The sequence below is a fragment of the Vombatus ursinus genome, unplaced genomic scaffold (genome assembly GCF_900497805.2).
Source record: "Vombatus ursinus unplaced genomic scaffold, bare-nosed wombat genome assembly UNPS02014816.1, whole genome shotgun sequence".
In the NCBI taxonomy this organism is placed as follows: domain Eukaryota; kingdom Metazoa; phylum Chordata; class Mammalia; order Diprotodontia; family Vombatidae; genus Vombatus; species Vombatus ursinus.
In genome coordinates this window covers 7,363,765-7,391,358 of record NW_020954594.1, presented here as the reverse complement: position 1 = coordinate 7,391,358, position 27,594 = coordinate 7,363,765, and the positions used below count along the sequence as shown (strand labels likewise).

Genomic DNA, 27,594 nt, shown 5'->3' with positions numbered 1-27,594 from the left:
TCAGATGCTGGTCCTCCCCTCAAAAATTTTCATATACATATGTAAATTTATTTTATGTGTGTGTGTGTGTGTGTAGATGTATGGCTATTTGATTGGTTGAGATGGCCTTGTTGCCACAGATTTCAAAGGATCATGGATGGAAGTCCGATATTAGTTGCAATAATACCTCACATTTCTATAGTCCTTTAAAGTACACAAACTTTTCTTACAACACATTTGTGAGATAGGTCATACGTGTATCACTGTCCACAATCTCTTGATGAAAAAACTGAAGTTCACGTGAAATAACAACTTCATACAGCTGTGTCAGAACTAGTATTGGAACTCACATCTCTCCAGACTCCAACCCAAGCATCTCCAGTCTCTGCTGATAACTTTCTGGTCTAGGCTGGGCCTAACTCAAGCCAATCCCCTGATGATTTCAGCTTAGCTATTGGAATAAAATGAATAATAATAATAGCTAACATTTATATAGCACCTATGTTATAAGTACTATATGCACCAGGCACTGTTAAGGGCTTTACAAATATTATCTTATTTGATCCTCACAACAACCCTGAGAGGTGGGTACCGTTATGACCCTCATTTTACAGGAAACTGAAGCAGACAGGTTAAGTGATTTGCCTAGGGTCATAGAACTAAGAATTGTCTAAGGCTGGATTTGAACTTGTCTTTCTGACTCCAAGTCCAACACTCTATCCATTATGCCACCTAATAAGTCATTCGGTAGTTAACAAAAAGAGACTTACTTAACTGTAGCTGAAGGACATCTAAGATAGGTGTCAAAGACACCTCAAGTTAATTCAGATGAGCAAAGATCCCTTGTAAGTTACCCATCATAATGCACCAGCCAGGCATCCAAAGTCCTCATAGTTCCTCATGGCTGCTTTGTATTCAGATACGGAGGAATTAACAATAGTCTAAGTCTACATGTAGACCACATCTAGAGAAAGATCTCAATACCTTTTATGGGAAAACTAGTCTAACTTGCAAGGGAGGAAGAGTTAGGATATTGCCCCTACCACATCTACGATACCTGTCATCCACAAAGTTCTCTAAGCCCTTCTGGAAATGCTGTAGATTTTAAACCTGCACCACTTCTTAGAGGTAATGAGTTCCATAAGCTTACTGTACTGGCATAAAGTAGCACCTCCCTTTATTCTTCCTAAATTTGCCTCTCAAACTGCCAACACAGAATGGAGTTGGTAAACTAGAAGTAAAAGAGATGATTTTTATTTCTGGCAAAATTCTAGAATGTATTATTATCAAAGGGATGTCTAGAAAACATCTAGAAAAGGGAGCCATCATTGAAAAGAGCATGACTTCCACAGTAACCTCAGTTCCTTTTTTTGTAGGACTACTAGATTAGTAGATCAAGAGTCAGATATAGATATAGATAGTTTAGGTAGCTAGTTGGTACTGTAGTGCCTGGAGTTAGGAAGACTCATCTTCCTGAGTTCAAATCTGACCTCAGACACCTCCTAGCTGTGTGACTCTGGGCAAGTCATTTAATCCTATTTGTCTCAGTTTCCTCACCTGTTAAATGAGCTGCAGAAGGAAATGGCAAACCACTCTAGCGTCTCTGCAAAGAAAACCCCAAATGGATTCACAAAGAATCCTCAACTGAGGAATCACAGCCACAACTGAACAACAACAAAATAGATAGTTTCCTTAAACTTTATCAAAGCCTTTGACAGTCTTTCATACTATTCATGTGGTGGACAAAGTGGAGCTATGGTGGCTTTTCAATAGTGCAGTTAAGTGATGGTTGGACAGGAACAGCAGTCGTTAATGCTGCAGGGTAGACAGGAAGTAGGTCTCTAGTAAAGTGCCTTTGGGGATCAGTTCTTAACCCCGTGCTAACAACTTTATCAAGCTCTCCTTTAAAGGCATGGATGGCAAGCTTATCAAATTTTCAGCTGACCTAAAGCTAAGAAGGATGGTTAATATATTATATGGCAGAGTAAGAATTCAAAAAGCTTTTGACAGGCTAGAACGCTGGGCCAAACCCGATATAGGAGAACTTAAAGGAATGTTCGTAGGCTGTTCCTTGAAATAAGGAATTTTAAAATCGGACTATGTGGATTAGATTTTTTTTTTAATCTACAAGGGGAAATGTAGATAGACAGTCATTTCTGAAAAAGATCTGAGATTTTAGTGGACTGGAAGCTCCATATGGGCAGCTAGGTGACAAAGTGGACAGAGTGCCAGGCCTGGAGTCAGGAAGACTCATCTTCCTGAATTCAAATCTGGCTTCAGACACTTACTAGCTGGGTGATCCTGGGCAAGTCACTTTACCTTGTTTGCCTCAAGTTCCTCATCTGTAAAATGAGCTGGAGAAAGAAATGAAAAATCACTCTAGTATCACTGCCAAGAAATCCCCAAATGGGATTACAAAGAGTCAAGTATAACTGAAAAATGACTAAACAACACATTCCATTAGAATCGATAGGATGGTGCAGTAGGCCAAGATAATCTAATCTTAAATTGAATTAAAAGATACATAGCTTCTACAACTAGGGAGATGAGAATCTCACTGTGCTCTGTGCTGGTCAAACCACACGTAGAGTATCGTTTTCTGATCTGGGAGCTACATTTTAGGAAGGGTACTGATAATGTGGAGTCTCAGGAAGGCCTAGGTTCAAGACTTGCCTCCAACAGGGAAGCAGACAAAGCACCCCCATTCCATCCTCCTCTTAGGAATAGTAAGAAAGTATTTTAAGATTATCCTAAAGCCTTTGAACTAATTTGAAGGCAGGAAGTTCTATCAGTATTGAGTCCCATCCTAGAATGTCCAACCACTCCTGGAGCCTTCTCAACCTGGAATATCCATAAGCCTCCTCCCCTTCTCCCATTGGTGACTTCCATGTTATGCTGGGTCCAAGACTGGCCCTAAGGCCCATTCCTTCCCGGTAAACTTCAAAACCATGACCCCACTCACCACCTTTTTTCTAGCTTCCTTTTTTGTGTGTCATTCCCCCCCCCCCAACTTTAGAATGTAAGTTCCTTGGAATACTATTGTGCTATAAGAAATGATGAACAGGCTGACTTCAGAAAAACCTGGAAAGACTTGTATGGTCTGATGCTGAGTGAAGTGAGCAGAACCAAGAGAATGTTGTACACAGTAACAGCCACGTTGCATGATGACTAATATTGATAAACTTAACCCTTCCTGGCAATACAAGGATCTAAGACATCTCCAGAGGCCTTGTGATGGAAAATGCTATCCACATCCAAAGAAAGAACTATGGAAGTTGAATTGCTATTTTTTTTCTCTTCTGTTGAGTTTTGTTTCCTTTTTCTGGTGGTTCCTCCTATTGGTTTTAATTTTTACTTACAACATCACTAATGTGAAAATATGTTTAATATGAATGTAAATGTATAGCCTATATCAGATTATGCGCTGTCTTGGGGAGGGTGGTGGGGAGGAAGGGGGAGAAAAATTTTAAACTCAAAAACATGTGGAAGTGATTATTGATAAATCAAAATAAATTAATAAAAAAGATTTTAAAAAAGAGATTAAAAAAAAAGAATGTAAGTTCCTTAAAAGCAAGGACTCTTTTTTTTTTCCCTGAATTTGCATTTGTATCCCCAGTGTTCAGTATTGGGCCTGGCACATAGTAACCACTTAATAAATGATTGTTTCTTTCCCTCCTTCCCTCCTTCCTTCTTTCCATCAAACTTCCTTTATTACTTCCTTTCTCTTTTTCTTCCTTCTTTCCTTTCTTTTATTTTTTCCTTCTCTCCTTCCTTTCCTTCTTTCACTCCTTCCTTTCTTCCTTTTCTTCCTCCTTCCATCCCACCTTCTTTCCCTCATTTTCATTCTTTCTTCCCTCCTTCCTTATTTCCTTTCTCTTTTCTGTCCTTCTTGCTTTTCTTTCTTCTCTCTTTCCTTCCTCACATCCCTCCTTACTCTCATCCTTTCTTCCCTCCTTTTTGCTTTCTCTCCTCCTTCCTTTTTTCTTCCTTTCCTCTTTTCTTCCCTCCTTCCTTCCTTCCTTCTTTCACTTCTTCCTTACTTACTTTCTCCTTTCTTTCCCTCTTTCCTTTCATCCTTTCTTCCCTCCTTCCTTATTTCCTTTCTTCCCTCTTTGTTTCCTTCTTTCCTTTCCTCCCTCCTTCCTTCCCTCTTTCTTTTCATCCTTTCTTGCCTCTCTCCTTCCTTCCTCTCTCCCCTCCTTCTTTCCTTCCTTTTGTCCTTTCCTCCTTCCCTTCCTTCATTCTTTCATTCATTCCTTCTTTCCTCCCTTCTTTCCTTCTTGAGCCTAACCCCTTATCTCTTAGGACAGTATGTAAAAGGTCAAGAACAAAGTTAAGGCACCTGATATTGGATAAAGTTTGGTAACCAAATTTAGAACTAGAAATACCTCCAGTCTACTTAAGGTCATTTGGTTTTTCCCCACCCCCAAAGGGATTAGAGTTATTACCTGTCTAAAACCAATACTCTCTTTTCCTGTTTCCTGAAGGGATTAGGGTATTAAAACAGGGAGGCATTCCTTTTGGTTATTTCCAGTCACCTGTCACCAGCTAGGGGAGATGAGCCCTTGGGGAGAGTGGCCATAAAGGGACTCCGCAGTTTTGAGAGACTGATTCTCAGGGGTATTCTGAAAAATGATTAAGCAGGTATTATTGTCTAAGAATGATAAGGTAGAACATGAATCCTGAAATGTGTCATTTTTCCTTGTTCAAGATTCCTATAAATGCTATTTCAAAATGTCTTGTGTGGGAGACATGTATGAGGGCACGAAGAGACTGTCAGTTATTTAGAATAGTTACATTAATATAAATTCTTGCTGGCAATCTACTGAAAGAAACTGAAAGAAGTTAGGGTATTTATCCTGGACAAGAGAAGACTTGTCAGGTCTTGTGGAATAGTGGCTAGATTGCTGTCCTGGGAGTCAGGAAGACCCAGATTCAAAGCCTGCCTCAGATGTACCCTGACACTGAGACCCTGGGCAAATTAGTTAACTTGTCAATGCCTCAGGCAACTTTCTAAGATTATAAATTGCAGAGCAATTTGAGGGGATCTCCTCAATTCCCGGTAAGGAAACCCCCTCTCAACTAATAGGAAGACTAGGGGAAGGGGAGGTGAGATATCATCTTCAAGTATTTGAAGAATTGTCATTTAAAAGAGGAATTAGATTTGTTCTGCTTAACCCCAGAGGGAAGAAGTAGAAAAAGTCAATGGAAATAAGGGAAAGGTAGGTTTGTTGTTGTTTAGTTGTGTCCAACTCTTTGTGACCTGCATTGACCATACTGTCCACGGGGTTTTCTTGGCAAAGATACTGGTTTCCTTCTCCAGTGGATTGAGGCAAACAGACGTTAAGTGACTTGTCCAGAGTCACACAGCTAGTGTCTGAGGCCAGATTTGGACTCAGGTCTTACTAACTGCAGGCCCAATGCTCTATCCACTGTATCACCTAGCCACCTCCAAGGCAGGTTTAGGCATGAGGTACAGAAAAACATCCTAACAATGAGAGTAGTCCAAAAGTTGAATAGGGCGCTCCTTCATACAGAAGGGTTTTAAGCAAAAGTTGGATTGGCTACTTGAGTATGTTGTAGAGGAATGGGTGGGACTAAATGGCCTCCAAAGTCCCTTCCCACTCTCAGATTCTGTGATTCAAGTTTTCCAGGAAATGGTCGATAATTCCTGGTTCATCTTAGCCATACCTCCTATCCCTATAGGTGATGTTTCATCTCCCATCTCCATATCTTTGTGCAAGTTTGGTTCCCAGGTCTGGAACCAAATTCCACCTCTCCTCAATTCCCTCCTCAATTCCACCTCTTTCCAAAACTTCCTTCAAAGTGCAACTTAGGGGCAACCTCCTCCAGGAGGCCTTTCCTGATTGCCTCCTTCCCCATTATTAGCCCTGCTTGCCTCTTGAAATTACCTTGTATTGATGACCAACTGTGATAGACTTAGCTACTCTAATCAATACAATGATCCAAGACAATTTCAAAGGGCTCATGAGGAAAAATGCTATCCACCTCCAGAGAGAGAATTGATGAACTCTGAATAGATTGAAGCATTCTTTTTTTCTATTTACTATATTTTTCTTGCTTTTTTTTTTCTTTTTTTTTTGCAACATGGCTAATAAGGAAATATTTTTTGCATGACTTCACATGTATAACTGATATATTGCTTGCCTTCTCAATAAGTGGGGGAGGGGTTGGAGAGAGAGAGAGAATTAGGAACTCAACACTTTTTAAAATGAATGTTAAAATAAAGTATAATTATTTTTAATTACCTTGTATTCATTTACTAGTGTACAGTATATATTGTATTCTCTTTCCCTTTCCCCCTAGTAGAATGAATGTAAGTTCTTGGAGGGCAAGGACCATTTCATTTTTGTCTTTCTGTCCCCCATATCTAGAACTTAGGAACCTTTAATATATGTTTGCTCAGTCTTTTTGGACTGTTATCTAGTCTGTTATCATTGTGTAGCCCCCATACTTTGATCATTTTTATTGCCTTTCTCTGTATCTCCAGTGAAGAAAATACTTTCACAGATTATGAATCATGACTACATACCAGACTGGGGATTACTCTAGTGGACTCAGCAACACTTTGCACTCCACAATCTCCTTAGGAATAGAGAAACCAGACCCTAAAGACTGAATGCTCCAGGCCTAAAATGGAACCCAGTCCAACAAAAGGGTTGCAATGTTAAGCTCCAGAAGGTAAGTAGGAGGAGAACCCCTAACTACTAGATGGGTAAGTCGCTGAAGCACAAAAAAAGGTAGGGGAGGGAATTTTAATATGGACCACATTTCATCGATTTCTCAAATGAGAAAGGATGTCTATGTACAATCTAAGCCCCGAATACCTTACTTTGCTTTATTTTTCTTTTGTCCAGTTATACTTTTGCCTCACCTTTTACATAGTAAAAAGCTGTGAGAAGAAAGAGAACTGGATTTCGAGTCACTGAACCCGGGTTCAAATTCTGATTTTGCCACTTACTACACGTGTAACTTTGGACAAATCACTTAATCTCTCTGGGCCTCAGCTTCTATGTGTGTAAAGTAAGGGAGTTGGATTATTATGACCTCTTCGGTCTCTGTTGGTTCTAAATTGATAATCTTTCTGGTCTACAAAGTCATGGTAGATACAGGATAGATATGGCATATGTATGGTATACAGCAGCTCTTTCTGACCCTACTGGACCCAAGACTATTAGTCTGAAGTAGGAAAAAGGGGAGTGTATATCTCTTAGAGAAAAAATTCTGGGAAAAGCTGGTCATTTTTTGCTCAGGGGTTTGTTGGACCCTGGTAAGAAAGGGTTTGAGCTTCACAAGTAAATATTCCCCAGGGTAGAAAGGCAGGCCTGGGAATTCATCCCTGAGGCTATCAGATCCGAATTTCCACTTTCTCTGCTATCCAAGAGCTCAGAGTCTAATTGGGGAGACATTTTGTAAGCAACTATGTACAAACAATATATATAAGCCTACATCAGATTGAAGAGCGTCTTGGGAAGAAGGGAGGGGAGGGGGAAAATTTGGAACTAAAAATCTTATAAAAGTGAATGCTGAAAATGAAAAATAAATAAATGAATAAATAAAATTTTTAAAGGAATGAAAAAATAGGGGGGAAACCCCAAGATATATACAAGATAAATTGGAGGTAATCAATAGAGGGAAGGCACTAAGATTAAGGAGGACTTAAGGGAAAGGCTTCTTCCAGCAGCTGAGATTTGAAAGAAGTCAGGGAAGTCAGGAGATGGAGATGAGAAGGGAGAGTTCCAGGCACAGGGAACAGACGCCTAGAGTCAGGAGATGGAGGGTCGTCTGAGATGAACAGCAAAGAAGATAATCACTGAATCCAATCACACCCATTTAGCAGATTGAAGAGGTTCAACTGCTGCAGAGTAAGGAAATTCATGATAGAAGTGCTTTTTTAAATTTCGGTCAGTGAACATTTATTAAGCACTGAGTGGGTGCAGAACCCAGGGCTAGGGGAGATAGAGACTTTCCCTAGTGGTTATTAATCTAGTCAGAGGAATTTCACTCACACAGTCAACTATAATCTAAATTAACACATAGTAAGTGCATTCAAGATGTTCAAAGTAAAATCTTTCCGGAAGTCAGAGAGAGAAAGCTACTGACTAAGGAATTCGGGTTAGACTCATGAAAGAGGTGCATTTTCCCCTCAGTTTTAAAGAATATGTAGAAATTTAAAAGGTGAAGAAAAACCTGTCATATCCTAGATGATCATAGTGGGTGGAGGACAAAAGGGGCCTTTTTTTATTGTTATTACTACTTTTAAAAAACCACACTGATTTCTGAATCCTCTCCCCCTGCCCTAGGGAGCCATTCCTCACTCCCCCCTTTTTAACAGCTTGAAGACAAACTGTTTATAAGGAGCTTGGGTCCCCTTCTAAATTATGGCGCTGGGAGTCATCTTTCCTGCCCACCCCTCCTTCTTCTCTGGCTCTTTTTCCCTGATATGCTTAATTGCTATGATCTATGTTTAATTATCACTTGCTAGGCTGCTATGTTGTATAAACCCCTTTCCCTCAGTATGTACTTATGAAGGATGAGCTTAATGAGGAGCCAATTAAGGAGAAAGTGAGTGCTCAGCTCCACTTCAAGGAAAGAAAGGGAGAGGGCTACAACAGAAGGGAAAGTCAAAGAAGGTCCCACAAGTTGAAGTTGGAATTGTTGATTGTTTCTTATTTCTTATAGGAGACTTGGGGCTAGAAGGACAAGGTCCCAGTACTCATTTGGGGACTACAGGTCATCTCACAACCAAGCATTCATCTATTCACCTACTGAAGTGAAAAAGAAAGCTAATGGTGGTTAGAGAGTGTCTTTACCCATTCTGTAGCCTAGGGGAGGATCCAGTTGTTTGCAAAGCTTTGTCACACAGTGAGAGTGTCTCAGGACTTGTTTATATCCAGGTAGGGCCCGTGGGGGCAGGCAGGAAGCAGGCAGGTTGCCTAGGGAGAGGCAGCAGAAGCCTTTCCGTTGTTCCAGGGCCCAATGCCCCAAAGGTCCCTTCCCCATCAGAAGTCCTGTCCCGATGTCCTCGGACCCATTTTCTGGCTCTCAGTGATAGATTCTGATCCCCCTGGGGCCCAAGTATATTAATTTCCCTATTAAAGTCAGATATTTCTGTAGTCCTGTCAGAGCTTATTTCTAAACTTGGAATAGGTAGGGACAAATCCCTTCACCCTCCTCACACTAAACTCCTATATCCTTACCCTAGGGTGATTGCTTTGAGACTCTGGAACTGCTGGTATTTCACTTGGCTCTCTTGATAGGGAAAGAAGAATGGGCTGAATTTAAGGCTCTCAGTATACCCAAGCTGCCTGTGGAATATCACTTGCCCGACTTAGTGCATATGGTGGTAATGGTTATATTAATATGAACATTAATACTAAGTAATGATAAATTGCAATCATATGATGCTTTCTTCCCCCCCACCCAGAGCTAAATGGAAAACATTTGCCTACCCTTGTGCCAAATCATGGTGTGTCCCCACAGGGATGGCATACAGTTCTAATCTCCAAGGATAGGATGGGACAACAGAAGGTGGAAATTTGAATCTGATAGCCTCAGGGATGCATATGCCATATCCATCCTATAACTGCCATGACTTTGTAGACTAAAAGGATCCCCAATTTAGAACCAGAAGGGACCTCAGAGGTCATCTAATCCAATTCCCTTACTTTACACAAGTAGAAGCTGAAGCCCAAAGAGATTTAGTAATTTGTCCAAAGTCATTTGAGGGGCAGCTAGGTGGTGCAGTGGATAGAGCACCAGCCCTGGATTCAGAAGGACCTGAGTTCAAATCTGGCCTCAGACACATAACACTTACTAGCTGTGTGACCCTGGGCAAGTCACTTCACCCCATTGCCTAGCCAAAAACAAACAAACAAAGTCATTTGAGTAGTAAGTGGCAGAACTGGAATTTGAACCCAGGTCAAGTTGTGTGGACAGAGCTGGAGTGCTAGAGGGACCAACAGAGCGGTGAAAACTCAGGTCAAAGAGAACCCTGAGACCTCGAGAATGACTGAGCCCTTCCTTATGGGGTTTTTTCTTCATGGATGCATCCAGTTTCAACAAACATTTATTAAATTCTTACTATATGTGAAGCATTGCATTGAACACTGAAGGAGATAATAAATCTAGATAAGGCCCAGCCTTTGCCACCATTGAGTTCAGAGTCTAGTCACTTGTGGTTGTAGCTTGTCTTTCGTTCTCGATGAGGACCATGACATCAGGAAGATAGTGCTATGACTTGCAAGTAAGTTGGACTTAAGTGGGGGAGAGCTATGTAAAGTCACCAACCTCACTTTCTCCTCCAGAGCCATCTGGGACCCATGGCAAGATATAGATCAGGATGACTGGAGATGGCCCTGGATACAGTGGGAGACCTTGGCCTTTTTAAGCAGAGGTCTTTCCTAGTTCTCACTTTGACTGAGACAATGCCCATTCAGTGTTTAATTCACTGTTTAAGAAGTGAGCCTGGGATGGCCCCTTTAATAAAAAAAAAACTAGTCATATACAGAAATAATGATAACATGATTAGGAAATAAGAGAAATTCAAACCAAATGCTATGAAACCTCCAAGAGATGAAGGGTTATTGCTGATTTGGGGGTGAAGTGAGAAAAGATGGTATTCAGTAAAAGTTTAATTCAGACCTCTGATCCTAAGTCTCCCAAAACAAGCCTTGCAAGCTAGACTCCCCTTAGAGAGAAACATCAAGATGAGCACACATGTATAAATGCATTCACAGAGAACTACATGCCTCTGTAGGGACCCCTGCCTCTTCCTGCCCCCACCCTCATCACTGGGACTCAGATGAAAATACATGCTCCAGAAAAAATGGACAAGTCTAGAATCTCCTCTGTCAAGGTAGGTCAGAGTGAAGTCACCACATCTGGGAATCTACTGGGACAGAAGTGATATAATTCCCATTCCATTAAATTCCATTTTTAAAGCATTTATTGAGCACCTACTATGTGTCAGGCACTTGGCGAGGTGCTAAGGATACAAAACCAAAAACAGTGCCTGCATTCTAAGAGCTTACATTCTATTGACTCAGAACTGGAGTAGTAGAGTTGGTACTTAATGAATACATCTTGACTTGCCTTGAGAAGCACAACATCTAAGAGCCTGATAGGACCTAAGAGATCATCTGCATCCGATGCCCTCATTTTGGAGATGAGGAAAAAGAGAACTTAAGTGCCTTGCTTGAGATGATGTAACTTGTCAGTTGCAGAACTGGCTTTAGAACTTAGGTCATGAATTGAATACATGCCTTAGCCATTCCTTCCCCCCAGGAATCTCCAACCCAGCCTTGCTTCAAGGCAGTTTCTCTCTTTTCATCAAAACCATAATAAGAATAGGTATCATTTTACAGATTAAGGAAATGAAGCTAGAGAAGATAAAGTGACTTGCAGCTGCTAAGTATAAGAGCCCAGATTCCAACCCAAGTCTTTCTGATGCCAAATCCAGTACTTGGTTTACCCCAACATGTTAAGACTAATGTAGGATGAAGATGATAAAAGATGTATAATCTACACCTTAGACTGAGCACTCTTAAAAACACAGCTCTGACTCCCTGCAATGGAAGGTGGGGTACTTCCAAAAGTACAGTTCAGGACCCAAGGCCCTGATGACACACTCGTTTGTAAAGCAAAGTACCCAAAGAAAAGAGGAAAAAGCATAGGAGGAAACACAGATTTCTTCAATTTAGCCAGGGAAAACGCAATTGAACCAAGCAGTGAAGCCAGACTCAGGAAACAGTACATCAGCCCCACTGTCTCAGCAGAAACTCCGGGCCAGGACCAAAATCATAAGGTTATGTACAAAAGATATCTGCAGAAACCTTAGTCAATTTCCCTTTGGGCTTCAACCTCCAATGTTTTTAGAAGCAACTCCCACCTTAAGTGTCTCAGCCCGATGGAATCAAAATCTGCTCAACAGGAAGAGCCCTGTCAGGTGGCAGAGGCCTCAGCTTACTCTGAAGCACAGCTGTGATTTATGAGGATATTAAGTTCCATTCAAATAACATTCCATAATCACTCAAAGTTTGACACCCCCCCATAAAAATTATCACACACACAGATAAATAGATTGATAGATAAACAGATAGAATGAGGTATTAATAAGTATTCACTCTTATTCCTTCCAGTCTTACAGGTCATTTCTCAATATTAGAATCTCAATCCCCCCCCCAAAAAAAAGAGTAGAAGAATTTTAAATGAGATATCTTTGAAGAAAGTAGACTCTTCCAAAGTGCTCCTGAAACACTTCACCACCCATTCTCTACCCCACCTATTTCCCAATCCCACTCCGAATGCCAGGAGTGGACAAGAACCAGCAAAAGGTGGACACTGATGCAAGTAGAAAGCAGAGACTCTGTAGGTGCCGGAGTAAAGAAGTTGGGGGTGGGGGCTGAGGAGCGACTGCTGGTGCATAGTGGTGACCACCAGACCAAACTGTAACAAAGTTGCAAACAGCTCTAAAGATGCGATAAGAATTCCACCCACCCACCCCACATACACACACACACACACACACACACACACACACACACACACACACTCTTCCCTTCTCCGCCCTCCCATTGCGCAAAGACAGTGGAAATCTGGTGTCCAGCGGTGCTCACCACAAAGCCCCCTCCCCACCACCTCCATGGTTCGAAGTACAGCCCCTAAGCTGTAGGTGTCTGAAGCAGCAAAGGAGTGAGGTGGAAAGTGTGCAGGCTAGGGGGTGGGCGGGGGGTTAAGGGATAAGAGGTCTGCGGGTGCCGCCTTGACACGCTCGGCAGGGAGAGCAGGCGTCGGAGCTGTGTGGTCACAGAAACCGCTACCATCCTGCGCTCCAGCATTGGGAATAGCTGGACCGCCGCCCTCCCCAAACCTACCCCGTGCTGGGCGACACTCTCCTGATGTGACACCTCCCTCTCCTTATGGGGACGCTAGAGGAGACCAAACGCCGGCGACCTTACCCAAAAGCCCGGCGCCCAACCATCTCGCCGAGGTTGGGACTTGGTACCCAGCCCCGGGCATCGTCCTGTCTTTTCCGGGGAGTGCGGAGAAAGCAAAGACTGCGGCGCGAAGCTGGGACAGGGGCTGCGGATTGAAAAGGTCTTCAGCGGAGGGACAGAGCCTCCCGCTCAGCCCTCTATCTGCAGTCCGCCACCCAACAGCCACTGGAGCTCTGCACCGGCCGGGCTCGGCAAAGTTAGCGCGGAGAAGAGGAGAGCTGAGAGAAAGGGAGGGGAAGAGAGAGGAGGGGAAGGAAAAGGAGGGGGCGGGGAGCGAGGAGGTAGGAAAAGAAAAAGGAGCTTCCTTCTGCCCCCTGGAGCCGGCTGCGGGAGATGCTGTTGGAAGAGGAGGAGGAGGAAGAGGAGGAGGAGGTGGAGGAAGAGAAAAGAAGAGAAAAAAGAAAGAGGGAGCATGCCTTGCAGTCGGCGACTCCAGGCGACTCAAACGTCCGAGAAGAAGCCTCTCTTGATACCCTCCTCGGCCCTTGCACCAACTGCTTACCGTCCTAGGGGGTCAGGTGAAGAGCAAGGGACTCCCTGTTCCTTTCCTGATGGAGGAGAGAAGGGACTTTATACCCGCCGTGAGGGGCCAACAGGGAACACTCTCCAGCCCTGCACTGCAGTGCCAGCCAGCACGTGGGCAGCCCAGCCCTACGTTCCCGGACCACTGGCTGCAGCTATCCCGGCCTGTGCTGCGGGTTATATAAGGGGCGGAAAGTTTTGTTTTGTTTTGCTCTTTTGAGGGGGTGACCTGGAGGGTTATGCAGAGAAGGAGTCGCGGACTCCCCCCCACCCCCAACCCCGACCCGGGCAAAGAGATACGCTCTTCCCACATAACACATTCCTGAAGCCTCCGGCTCCGGCAGCCCAGTAGGGACCCTGAGTTGCTGCTGGGCAAGCTGCAAACTGTAAGAGGGACTTCTGGACATAAGCAACGGTTAGGACTCCCAGAATCTTGTGCCTGGGCTGCAGCTTCTACCATTGCCTTATTTCTACTACCTCCCACCTCGCAAGCTGCACCAATAGACGGATAGCCAGGACCCTGGTCAGCTGCCAAACACTGGGATGTTCATAGCAAACCAAGAGGGAGGAAGCGCAAGACATCTAATGCAGCTCCCCTGCCCCTCATTTTACAAAAGAAGAAACTGAGGCCCTGAGAAGCCAAGAGGCCCAAGATCACACTGCTAGTCAACAACAGAAACAAGATTTTAACTCATTTTCAGTGTGATGCCTAGGAATCCACATTTTGAGTCAAGTGAACTGGGTTCATATCCTGGCTCTGCTCCCTACTACTAGTGTTACCTTAAGTAAATCCCTCCCTCTCCCCGTGCTTCAGTTTCCTTATACATCAAATGAGAAGTTGGGATAGAGAACTTCTGAAATCTCTTCCAGCTCTCCATGCTATAAACCTATAAACTGAAATTGAGTGTTCTTTCACTATAGCACCCTAGAATGCAGCTTCCCATCATGATAGAACAGAAACAACTCCTTCCCCCTGGAACTGGCTCCAGCCCTCATTACCTTCTTCTAAAGGTTACCCAGAGCCCTTAAGGTTCTCTGGCTGGGAATCTCTCTCTCTCTCTCTCTCTCTCTCTCTCTCTCTCTCTCTCTCTCTCTCTCTCTCTCTCTCTCTCCCTCTGTGTGTGTGTGTGTGTGTGTGTGTGTGTCTGTCTCTGTCTCTCTGTCTCTCTCTCTCCACTCCACTTTCCCTTCTAACGCACCCTTATTCTTCACACTTTGTTACTTCTCAGTTCAATAGAGGGAATTGCCACTTACTTGTCTCCTCTTGAAGCTTCCTGTCCTCATTCTCTCCTAAAAACTTCTCCTCACCTCTTTCAAATTCCTCCTCCAAACTTGATTTTCTTCTCTAGCCAAAAATTGATATCACCTTACCAGGATGGTCCCTTCTGGGGCATTCAACTAGCAGAGCACCCAGATTAAATAGGTCAAATAGGTATGTCCTATTACTAGAGACACCAAGGTCAAAAATAATAGCTGCTATGATTGCATTGTCCCAATTGTCCACTTGTCCATCTGACCTTTACCCCTCTTAGTGCTACTGGCAAAGATTCAGATTCCCTCCTTTCCAGACCCTCTGGCCTCAGCAATGTCAAGTTGGACCAGCCCAACATGGAAAAATGGTTATTCCATCTAAGTGGATCCAACATGCATGCAATAGCACCAATTCATACTCTTTCTAGAGGATACAGAAAGCAACCCTAGGAGGTCTCAGGTATGAATGGTAACACAGGCATAAACCATGGCCTTTATTCTTATAATAGGGGTCATGTTTCCCTGAGGAAGAAGCACAGGTGAAAAGAGATGGGCCAAGGGCAAGGAAAGGAAAATGACCACACACACACACACACACACACACACACACACACACACACACACACACAGAAGGTCAAGTGAGGGGGTGGAGAGGAGGACAGCGGCTGTGGATATCTTTAGATGCTGACAGCAGACAGCAGGAGCCAAATTGAATAGAGTATCCTCTCCCCCACCCTCTTGGACTTCCTCTTGCCCCACATTCTCAGAAATCCCAGACCTGCCTCCAAAGAGGAAATATTGTAGTAGCTGGGCTGCAAAAAAATGTTTAGGAAAGGTACTAGTATGCAGGTGGATCAATAATAATGATTCCTTATTATTGTGTTTATACAGCACTTTCCTTCAAAAAAAAACCTCAAAGCCTTTTCACAAGCATTATCTCATTGATTCTCTAGGGTCCTTAAGAGGAGGGAGGGAGAGAGAGAGAGAAGAAAAAAAGAGAAGAAAGAGATAGGGGAGAGAGAGAGAGACAGAAAAAGAGAGAAGGAGGAGAGAGAAAGAGAGAGAGACTGAGAAAGAGAGAGTGAGGGTTAGAGGGAGAGAGAGAAAGGAAGGGAGATAGGGAGGGAGGAGAGAAGGGAGAGGAAGGGGGGAAGGGAGGGAGGGAAAACTGTGATCTAGATATATATGTAGCTGGACAGAGTTCCTTCTTTGCTATCCTTTGAGGTCTGCCTCCTTCAGGAAGCCCTTGTTGGTTTGTTGAGTCTCCATTAAAAAAAAAAGTATCATCCCTAAGAAGGCAGGTAAGATGGTGCATCATATGAAATGGAATAGAGAGGGTTATTGATTCCTGGGGGTGATAAAGCTCATACATAGCCAAGCTTTTGGGTGGCTCAGTTCAGAGAACACCCTGCAGAACAAGTTTTCAGAGAGAACTCTATGGATTGGGCCTGGAGCCAAGCAGCTGTCAGAGAGTGTGTTCCTTCTGTGGCAGGATGAGAAAGGACCTGGATTTATGATAAAGGAAGCTTTTCCTTGGGGGACTCATTAAGGGTTCTTTGGCAGTTATTCCAAATGGCCCTCAGCAAGCCCAGGCAGTCACCACGACTCCCCTCTCCCAACCTCAACCCTCTACCCTCAATTCATCTGGGAAGCTGAGAGCAGGGCTAGAGCCCAGAGGCAGCAAAACTTGGGCTTGGAGTCAGAAAAAAGAGCCTAGCCCTCCTTCCCAGCATCTGCTGGGTCTTGGAGTGGCTCCAAACAAATCTGGGGTAGAGGGTATGTATGCAGGGTTGAGGGAAATGAAGAGATAGCACAGCATCCCAGCAAAAGGTTTAGCTTCAGGCTGGAAGGTCTAGTCCTCTTTGGGAAATACTATCTATAAACAGCAACTTGTAGGGCTTATTCCCATGACAACTCATAGAGAAAACTTTGAGGACCCTGGGCTTAAAGGTGGGGTGAGGGGTTAAGGAGACCTTGTATTTTTAAGGCCCATGGAGATATTATAAGAGGCATTCCATATAAGTAGCATGAGGGTCCAGCAGAAATCTATTTTCCTCCTTTTATGAAATCACAGAATTTAGAGCTATAAGGGACTTTAGAAAGCATTCAGTCAAACCTGCACATTTTACAGATGAAGAAGTTAAAATCAAAGAGGCCTATAGTCACATAAGCAATATAAGCAAAGGAAGGGCTCCCCCTTTGGCTTCCCCATTGCTCTTCCATCACTCCATGTTTCTTCTCTCTTCACCTACCCCTTCTCCAAACACATACTCAGACTTCTTAGAGGAGGCCTTGTGAGAGAACAGAGTTGAGATCTCACATGGAGGTGGAGGATCAGTTTTGCCTTCTTGGTATTCTGCCTTGAGATCTAGGCTTGAGACACCAGGATCCCCTGAGAGCCTCTCCCACCTCATGCCTCACTTCTAACAAAAACCCTGGTCTGTGACTGTTCTTCCCTTACCTGCACTGCAGTCCAATGGTAAACAGGAATCTTACCCCCTTGACCTCAAAATAATAGATTCCAATGCTAGTTTGCATCTCATTTAATGTTCATTTAATGTATAGAAATCCCACTCTCTCTCCTGCTGGGTTAGGTTGTGTTGATCTAACCAGAAAACATTTTCTCAAAGAGGTTATTGAGTCATAGAATATGAGTTGAAATCTACCTGTAAAACCATTTAGTCCAACCCTTTTACAGATGAGGAAACTGGGGCCCAGAGACGGATGAAGGGACTTGTTCAGAATCATGCAGTTAGTAGGAGTAGTTGGGACATGCACTCAGTTCCTCTGATTCCAAATCTATTGCCTTTGTCAATGTTATACACGGTCTTTCTCACCTAAATACTCCCAGGCTCTCTTCCATTCATTTCCATTTCACCCTGCTCAGGAAATTTAACCTTATCCTACTCCCAGTCATAAGCTTCAGCTTCCAAAACCTTCAGCAAGCACCCAAAGGGTTAATAGAATAGCATGCACCAACCCAGCTCTGCAGCCCCAGGAATTGCTTGTCACTGTTGACAGCAAGGCAAGAAGGCTAACTTACTGCAACACAACTTTGTGCCTTGTTTCTCCCACCTCCCTTTAACCCACATTCGCTGCCTTATCCCCCAGATCCCCCAGGAAAAGGACTGAGCCTCTGCCTGCTCGGAAGGATAACTGAGAAACAGAGAGCTGCTGCAAAAAGAAATCACCTCCCTCTACCCTCCTCCTGGATAGAAAACCTAGGGATGGAGAGGACGCAGAGTTTGCCTGCTTACTCTTCACTTCTTCCAAAAGCTCTTCGATCTCCAGTTGTTAATTCCCTATTCCCTGGAGCCAGAAAGGGGCAGGACACTGGGTCCAGTTTCAAAAGAAGGCTACATATCTGGAGCTCAAGGACTGGGCATGCAGTCATCTCTCTCCTTTGTTTCTTGGCACCTATATATTTACTGCAAGGTTCAGTCCGATCAACATTTCAAGCAAAGGAGGGAAAACCCACTCCAATCCTTTCATCTGGTGAGCTCATTTGAAGAGAGAGAGAAGGAGGGAGGGAGGGAAAGAGAGAGGGAGGAAAGGAAGGAGGGAGGGAGGGACGGAAGAGGCATGAGAGTGGGAAAAGGAGGAAAGAGCTGAAATCCTGTGGTCAGAGATCCTATGTACAGGACAGTCCCGAATCTGAGAACCACATACCAGGAGAGAAAGCTAACATGCCTGCTTCCAAAAGCAGGAGCCAGAGACTTCACCTGAAGCCAGGATGAGGGGTAAGTCCTAAGTATTTTTTTTCCTGAGACACATCAGAATAAGCAGCTGAAGTTCTGGGGCCCATTCACTCAAAGTTATATGAACCTCCCTCCACCCATTCTCAAGTCAAAGTCCATTTTCCTCTTCCCCTTCCCACAAACTGACCCTCTCCTACTATCAGCTTTAGACCAGGCTCACCTAGGAGTAGTCCCTGGGAGACCATTGTGGGTAGGGAGTAGGACACTGGAGGACAAGCATCTAACAAGGGTTTGCTGTGACTGATAGAGGGCATATCAGTATTCTGGATGCCCCTGCATTTGTCTTATCAATGGAACAATGCCAGTCAGTCATCCATTTGGGCAGAATCACTAGATAAGAACCTTGTGCTTGGAATTTGGGGCTAAATTGTAATAAACAAACCAGAAATACATATACTGGCAAGGCAGAGCAGATTGGGGAATATTAAACAGGGATCCCCAAATTAGCAATCTCCCTTCCCTTCTGTAGAAGGCTGTTTAGGAGAAGTGAGTGTTCAGGAAGGACTTCAAACTTAAGGACAAGGAGAGGAGAGGGGAATGAGGAACAGAGTGTGGCAAAGAGGGAAAATAGGATGGTTTAGGTGGTAGGAATGGACAAATAGAGGTCTGAGAACAGGGATAGAGGAGAGAGTGAAAAGGGGGCATGAATGGGATGAGAGGGCAGGGAAGAGGAAACTAATAATAGCAGTTTACATTTATGTATCACTTTGAGCATTACACGGTAAACTCACAAAGAAAACTTTAGAGAAGCACGAAATTGGAATGCAATCTACTCAGGGTCAGGGGAAGAAGGAGGCGACAAATTTTAAAAAAGAATTCAAACCTGCAGCATTAAGACTGGAGGAGAGGAATGAGAAGCCATATGGAGCCAAGAAGGCAGAAACAGCAGACACCAAATCTCTTTGTGCTGAGGTAGGGCAAGTGCTAAGGTGAGTCTTTGCAGCATGAAATTGGGGGAACTTGGAGATGTTTCTCACACAAATTCTTCCCCCCCCAAACCTTGAACTCCAGGCATAAACTTCAGGGAGGAGGCTTTGCTAGTTTTCTCCTAGTTCTCTCCCTAGTCTTTCAAAAATGGCTTCAGTTAATCTCACGTCTGTTAGACTACATGTGAGCTAGACACTTGGGAATCATTGGACACTACTTGTTATGACCAGGGACAGCTCTGGGTCTGAAGCCTACGTTTTTAAGAGAGTAAGCCTGCTAAAAGGTGTAGAGACAAGCAAGGGGAGGAGAAGGTGAGGATGGGAGTGGAGGTAGAAGGGAGGATCTGAATAGAAATGGGCTGATCTTATCTGGAGAAAGCTGTGGGGTGGTAGGTGGGGGGGATAGGGGATCTTGGATTATTTCTCTGATTTTCTAGGCAACAAAATGGGCTCTGGTTAGACTGCTGTCCTTGACATATTGAGACAGCTTGGCACAGTGGTAAGAGCTGAATTTGGAATCAGAAGACATGGATTCAAATCCCAGCTTTTCCACTTATCTGTATAACGGCCATGTCACAATTTCTCTGAGCTTCAGTTTCCTCTTCTATAAAATAAGAGGGTTGGACTGTGGCAGTTTCTCAACAAGAAGTATAGGCAACTTTTAAGATACTTTCCAGTTCCAAATCTATTATTCTTCTGTTATTTTTGTTATTACTTGTTATCATTTGTTGTTATCATTCTTTTTGTTGTTGTTTCAGCTGACTCTTCATGACTCCATTTGGGGTTTTCTTGGCAAAGATACTGGGGTGGTTTGCCACTTCCTTCTTCAGCTCATTTTACAGATGAGGAAACTAAGGCAAACAGGATTAAGTGACTTGCCCAGGGTCACACAGCTAGTAAGTGTCTGAGGTCAGATTTGTACTCAGGAAGGTGAGTCTTCCTGACTCCAGGCCTGGCGCTCTATCTACTGCACCACCTAGCCGTTCTAAATCTGTTATTCTACGAACCATCAAATAGCAAAGAGTTTGGGGGGTGGGAGTGGAGATGGGGACCATGTCCCTCTCTGCATGTAAAGATGACTTTCTAAAGCAACAACCATCAAGGTTCATCCTGGACCTCCTCCTGAACTATGCAAACTGGAGCTGGCTTGGCTGTGGAAAGACACTCCTCTAAGGTGCTACCGTTTATGGGCCCCTACCACCCCAGTTCTTTGGAGAGCAGGGCAGAGGACCTCCCCCCTCTAACAGTACTAGCTTACATTTGTAGTATTTTAGAAGTACAAAACTTTTTAAAATGTAATAATTTTATTTGATCCTCATATCAACCCTGTGAGGTAGATAGTACCAGTATTATTATCCCCATTTTACAGATGAGAAAACTGAAGAGAAAAGCAAGGAATTACAAAAAAAGAAAGATGACCATTTTTACTACCTGCTGCAGAAAAAATCCAAGCTTCAGACAGGTTGGACTGAATTCCATGGGTCTATGATTCCAAGTGACAGATCTCAGACCTTTATCCAGATCTTCTGACTTTAAGTCCCATGTATTTTATATATATATATATATATATATATATATATATATATATACACACACACACCTTGATTCCCTCATTCCCTACCTTAGTGCAAACAGCTCTTGTCTCAGTTCATTCTCTTCCTTGGGGTCCTTATTTCTCTCCTTTCTCCCCTCCAGCATTAATACTGTAAGCCTAAAAATTGTCTTTTCAATTTGTGGACTTGTCCTCTCCCTCATCCCCCACCTCAAAGCCTGGATTAGAACGCTTTTGTTATTTGTTGTTTAGTCATGTCCAACTCTTCGAGACTCCATTTAAGATTTTCTTGGCAAAGATACTGGAGCAGTTTCCCATTTCCTTCATCTTTCCAAAGTGCCTCCAACTATCCTATCCCCTATGGTAAAGAGGCATCAGAGACCCACTGCCAGCCCCACTGCCACTGCCTCTTGGTCCCTCCACTTAAAGATTTCAAAGCACTCTTCTCATCAAAGGATGAGATGCTCTGGGACCTCTCTCTTCAGCCTCCTCCTCGTTACAGGTAAAGGAAGGAGGTAGCAGTCAAAGGCTTCAGCGGGGCAGGCTACTTTGAGGGATGGCGGGATCAATTGACATTAGGAGAGGGTGATGGATGTAAATCTCCATGCTCATGCATATTGGGTCTCTCTATAGAAAAGAATTGCAAAAACATTTCTTTTCCGCCCCACCCCCCACTTCTCTCCTGGCCCTATATTTCTGATCAAGGTGTGCCTGAGAACCCACATGAGTGTTATCTTTGCTTCTCCCTCTCCTATGCAACATTTGCCCTATACAAGTAGGAGTAAGAGTGGGTGGCAACCCAGAGCAACTTTTTGCAGATTTCCCCTTCCTGGTAAGAACTGGGCAATTGAATCGGCCATCAGAAGTGGGAACAAACCCTTCTCCCACCAAGTGGGGGCACTTTCCCTGACAACCGGAAATTCCACAAATTCTCCTTAATGGGGCTGCCCAAGCCAGCTGCAACCCCAATCCCAGCTCCCTCTTCCCTCCGTTCCCAGGGTCAGGGAAGGTGCCTAGCTTGGCAGAACACCAGGATTTTTTCTGCATTGCGTTGCTTCCTAACTCTGTCCTGGTAGGATAAGCCAAGCAGAATGCCTTAAGGGTCAGGACTCCTGGGTTTTTTTTTCATCTTTCCCTCTAGTAAATACCCATGACTCAGTTTACTTATCTGCATAGTAGAAAACCCCCTCTAATGCACCTTACCCCATATCCCACACTTTGAAAGTTTCAAAAAAAAAATAATATCTCAATCCAAAGAGGCTGTGTGTTTGTGGAAAAAAAGGCTGGAAATTATTTGAAAACCTGAACATGCTATGCAAGTGAAAGATTATTATGAAGCCTAGATCTTCATCATCATCATCTTCCCCTCTCCATTCACATAACCCCCCAAACTTTTAGAGAACAGAAGAGGGTATTACACTGGCTAGTTATTCTCCATCATCACTGCATCCACAGCAGCAGGAGAAATGTCTTCTCAGTCAGGCACTGTCTGGAGGCTGAAGAAAGGGAAGACTATGCCCCTTCTAGCAGCAGGGGGGAATGGCAATGTCAGCAACATGGCCACCATCTTTCCTTCTAGGGCTAGACCCAATGACCAAAAAGACAAGACACTCCAAACACAAGGAGCTTGGGATGGAGGTGCAGTCATTCTACATACTGGGTCCCTATCCTGACAGAGGATAGAGCTTGGGCCTAGAGTCAAAAAGACCTGAGTTTAAATCCAGCCTCACACCATTACTAGCTTGCCAAGGGAAGTCACTTTACCTCTGCCTACCTCAGTTTCTTCATCTGTAAAATGGGTATAATAATAGAACCATTCTCCCAAGGTTGTCGTAAGGATCAAATGAGACAATAGTTGTAAAAGGTTTAGCACAGTGCCTGGTACATATAGGTGCTTAATACATGCTTGTTTTCTTCCTTTCTTCCAATCTAGGTGGATGGTCCAACAGTATCCTAAGAAACCTGATGAGGAGGGGTAGACAGAGAGTCAGAACACTGACCCACAGGAGAACTGAGGTGGAGGGCTGGGGAGGAATGGAAAGAAGATAGGGGGAGAGTGCTTTATCTTTATTGGCTTTAGGAATGGGATGGAGGCTGTGGAGTTGAGACCTGGCTCTGCCATTTCCTGTGGTTGTGACCTTAGGCCAGTAACATGGCTGCTGAGTTTGAAAGTTTCTTCCCAGCTCTAGCATTTTGTATTTTTGAAATGCTCAGGTGAAAGGTACCAAGAAGGTAGGGAAACGAGAGGGTATTCCTGAAATGACGTTTCAGTCCACTCACATTCTCTCCCCTCTCCCAAAGAAGCACAACTTCAGGTGGTTTGGGTGGAGGCAAACTGTTTATTATGGCAGACAGATTCAAACAATAACACTCCTTGAGAGAAACGTGTTCTTCCCCAAATTGCTGCTCTGTACATCGGCAGTGATATAGGACTGCTTTCACTTCTTGGTGCATCCCCTCCCCCCACTGATTAACACACACACAAACTATTAAGTGCAAATGTTAGTCTTGTGAGATTTTTTTCCTCCAAAGGTACAAAAAGCAATATAACATTCCATGATTTGGTCTTGGTGAAATCAGCCCAGAAAAAAAAAATCAGAAAATGACACCTCGAAATAAAACAAGCTCGTGGTGAGTGCAGCAAGAAGTGTTTATATCTATAGATAACATACACATACACACAGAAGTATGTGTACGTATAGAACGCATAAGCACATCTATATATGGAGGCATAAACAAGTTGCAGTTAAAGGAAGACATCAGCAAGAGATAGGAAATACTTAAGACATGGGTTTTCTGTCCATTAAGACGTGGATAGGAAGGAAAAATCTCTTTGATTCATTACATTTTCCAAAAGATCCAGGCCATTCGTGTGACCCAGACTTAGCACTCTGGACCTGGCCAGTATCTTTCATTATCCACTTGATTTACTTTCCCTTGTAAATAACTACTAGCCCACTCTTTCCTAAGAAGCATATGATATTAGTTTCTTTTTTTTCTTATTACAAATAATGACTCAGGACAAGTAGGCAAGGTGTGATTTACAAGACAGGATCCAAGGCATCCCAAGGCATTTCAATCCTGAAAATTTGTGCTTTATTCATAAACTCTAACTTTCATGATTGATCAGCCCATTTCCTTTCACAGTGACTTATACTGGGAAGAGGCTTGAAGAGGAAAGCAGAAGAGAACAATATTGGGGAAAGGGTCAGAGGAAAGAAAGGGCTGGTATAGCTAAAAATGAAGCTAATGAGTGCCTACCTTGAGGGCAAGGAAAGAAATTACTCAGTTGCCCCAGTGGAGGGTAATAGAGGGAAGGCTAAGTCTCTTGAAGGAAAGGCAGCTTGGGAAGGGCAATGTAGGGAAGCAGAGTCTTAGGTTCAGCAGACAGTTAAAAACATAGAGGAGATGGGTACCACTGGGTACTCTCAATGTCTAATCCTCTTTCTTCTCTAGCTAAGGGCATGAGTCCCCAAGCTTTCACCACAGATTCAAAACTGGGCAAAGGGTACCAGAATCCCGATTTCCTCTCAAGAGCTCTTGGAATAAAGTTAGAGGACCTTGCAAATAACTTCTCAAAATGCTATCAGTCCTGAGGACCAAGTCATCCCCACCTCCAACAAAGGGGAATGATTATGGGGCAAACCCAGCAACGCCCCTGTTTTAACTGGATGACCTCACAGGAATCATCACTGAAGGATGCTGAAACCGAAGGGGATCACGGCTGAGCAAGACTATCTCCTGAATATGCCTTGTTTCCGCTTAGATTAAGATGAATTTCCAGAATGGGTGAAGAGCATGGGTGGAGCTCAGCCTTCCAGGAACCTAGCAGCGGTTCTCACTTCCATCTCTGGCCTCAGCCTTTGGGCACCAAGGATCCTGAGCCTCAGGGCACCAGAAGTCGTTGAGGGGCTATGGATGAGGGGCAGCTGTGTGGGAAAGCTTTTATTTCCAGATATTGAGAGCCGAGTACCTGGGCACCTCGCCAGGGTATGTATTTCTTGAGTGTACGTCATTGTAATACAAGCAGAAAAAAGACTGCCTGTGTAGTCAGGGGAGCTGGGTTCAAATCCCACACCTAACACTACCTGTGTGGCCCTGTGCAAGTCATTTAAACTCCTTAAGACCTCAACTTTGTTGTCCGTAAAATGAGAAGATTGGACCAGAGGCCTCTTCTAGCAGTAGATCTGTAACCCCCGTTACCTTAAGATGAGGCTCAGGTGTAAATCTGAAGCATGATTTTGGCCCAAGCCCCAGGAATCTAATTATTCTTATTCTTTCTCCATCCTTGAGGTCTGGGCTTCTGGGCATCAGGACCAGTGGGACCCTAACTGACTCCGTGCTCAATCATCACCCTAGAAGGTTGGTAACTCCTGTGAACTGGTAATTCCCCATTAAACAATGGATAAAATCCCACATACACCCTCATTCCCATGATTTAGAGTCAATGGCAAATGAGGCAAAAGCTCTTCTTATTTCTCTTTGTACTCTCATCCCTACCCAACTCATTCCTTTCCATGCACAGTCCAGATCTTCTGCCCTGCCCTACCTCCCACTAAACCTTCTATAGTCTCTATTCCATTGTGAACAATCTACCCTTTATCCTATATCTTTTCACTTCACATTTTCCATCTTCTTGCAATAATGAAAACTCCAGAAAACAACACCTCTTTAGCAATTCTCTTAGGCGCTGTATATTGCTTCTCCCTGACACATGGAGCCAAAAGAAAAAGTAGGCACATTGTCTGCTCTTCACTCTCGCTTCTAGACTGTACTTTCACCACCATTATGCAACAACCTGTCTTGTTTTGAGGTTCATTCCATCCATCTTTTTAACTTAGTTCTAACTCTTGTCAAAATAATCCCCAGGCCTTGAAGTCATTTTCCATTCTTTTTCAAGTTCAATACCTTGGTCACAATCTTCTCACTCCAAATTGCCATTATACATGGAGGCTTTAATATACGCATTAATGTCCTCTCAAATTCCTTGGCCTCTTAGTGTATAAGCCTCCTAAACTCCCAAGGCTTCTATCTCCGTTCTACTTCAGGTACACAGAAGGATGGACAATCATTCACAACTCTTCTGCCTTCATGAGCTAGACGTCTGAAATGCCACCATCCTCTCTCCTTCAACCTTGCCCTCCATCTCATTCCTCCTAAGCTTAATCTTCATCCTTGCCTCCAATCCTTCTGCCCTTCTTTGTCCCCCTAATTTATTCCCCCTTTCTAGTCTTTCCTCTTTCCTTTCATAGTCTTGATTCTATGCCAACCAAGTCAACTGTACCTTATCAGCTATTCTTGAGTCACTCGCTCCCTTAGCCTGCCATCACTCAAACCTTGCCAAACGTCCGTACTTGGTTTAATCCGCCTTCTCAGCTCCTACTCTGGACTGGACTCACCACAATCTTGTTATCAATGTGCTGCAAGGCAATTCTTATGCTGGTTCCTGATTGGCTCTCTCTTAGACTCTATCCTTAGAAATTTTGACTTGACCCCGCCCTCCCTCGAGCAATAATCCCATAGCTCTTTTCCATTTCACAGTTAAACCCCTAGAAAGAGTTATCTACCCTCAATGCATCATTTCCTCACCTTTTACCCTCTTCCCAACCCCATTAGACTGAAACTACTTTCTACAAGGCTATCAAACTGTTCAGTCCAATAGCCTGTCCTTAGTCCTCACTGTTTGATCTCTCTGCCATCTTTGACACGCTGACCACCCTTACCCTGGAAAGTCTCTTCCCTTGGCTTCCTTTTGGGTCTTCCCCTGCCTCTTTCACCACCTCTCCTCAGCCTCATCATCCTAGTCACACCCAATAAGTATGAGAATACCCTAGTACTCAGTTCTAGCTCTTCTGTTTCTCCTTAGTCTCCCTTAGTGAGATCATCTGCTCCTATGGATTCAATGGTCATCTCTATGAAGATGACTCCCCAATCTATGTGTCTCCTAAAGTTCCACATCGCCAGCTGCCTGAAGGACATTCCATCTTTTCAGCATCTCAAATTCAACGTGTCCAAAACTGTCTCTCTGTCTTCCAAAAGCCATTTCCCTTTTTTTCTTTTGAGAGCACCACCATCCTACCACTCACACAGGTCACGACCTTGGAATTTCCCCTAACTCTTCCCTCTCTCTCTTCACCTCCTCACTCTACTGACCAAATCTTGTTAATTCTACCTCCACAGCTCTTTAAGTCATTCCTTTCTCTCCCCTCACAAAGTCTCTATTCACCCTAGGCAAGGTCTTCATTTCTCCACTCCTGGACTATTGCAATGGCCTCCTTATTGGTCTTCTTTCCCTTCTCTCCCTGTCTCTGATCCATTCCACATACACAGATGCCAAATTAGGATTCCTAAAGTATAGATTTTTCAATAGCATGGTATAATGGATAGAGAGCTGGCCTCATCGTCGGGACGACCTGACTTCAAATCTTGCTTCAGATACATACTGGTTACTTGTCACTTACTCTCACTTCCCCAGGCTCTAGGACTAAGCCTCAGAGAAGATGTCAATCTCCTTTGATGGAGAAAACTCCCTACACTAATGAAATCACAGGTCTGGTTTAAAAAAAAAGCACAGATCCAAGTATGTC

At 43.8% G+C, this 27,594-nt stretch overlaps 1 protein-coding gene across 1 annotated transcript in view; it reads right to left on the bottom strand.

Moving 5' to 3' along the window:
• The window catches only part of SCN4B (sodium voltage-gated channel beta subunit 4), a 34,895-nt gene extending 21,707 nt beyond the window's left edge, over positions 1 to 13,188 (bottom strand). Inside the window, exon 1 of the mRNA XM_027835628.1 lies at positions 12,960 to 13,188. Coding sequence (XP_027691429.1) covers positions 12,960 to 13,020 — 61 coding nt within the window. The 5' untranslated portion in view covers positions 13,021 to 13,188. The remainder of the gene's footprint in view (positions 1 to 12,959) is intronic.
• Between the last annotated feature and the right edge of the window lie 14,406 nt (positions 13,189 to 27,594).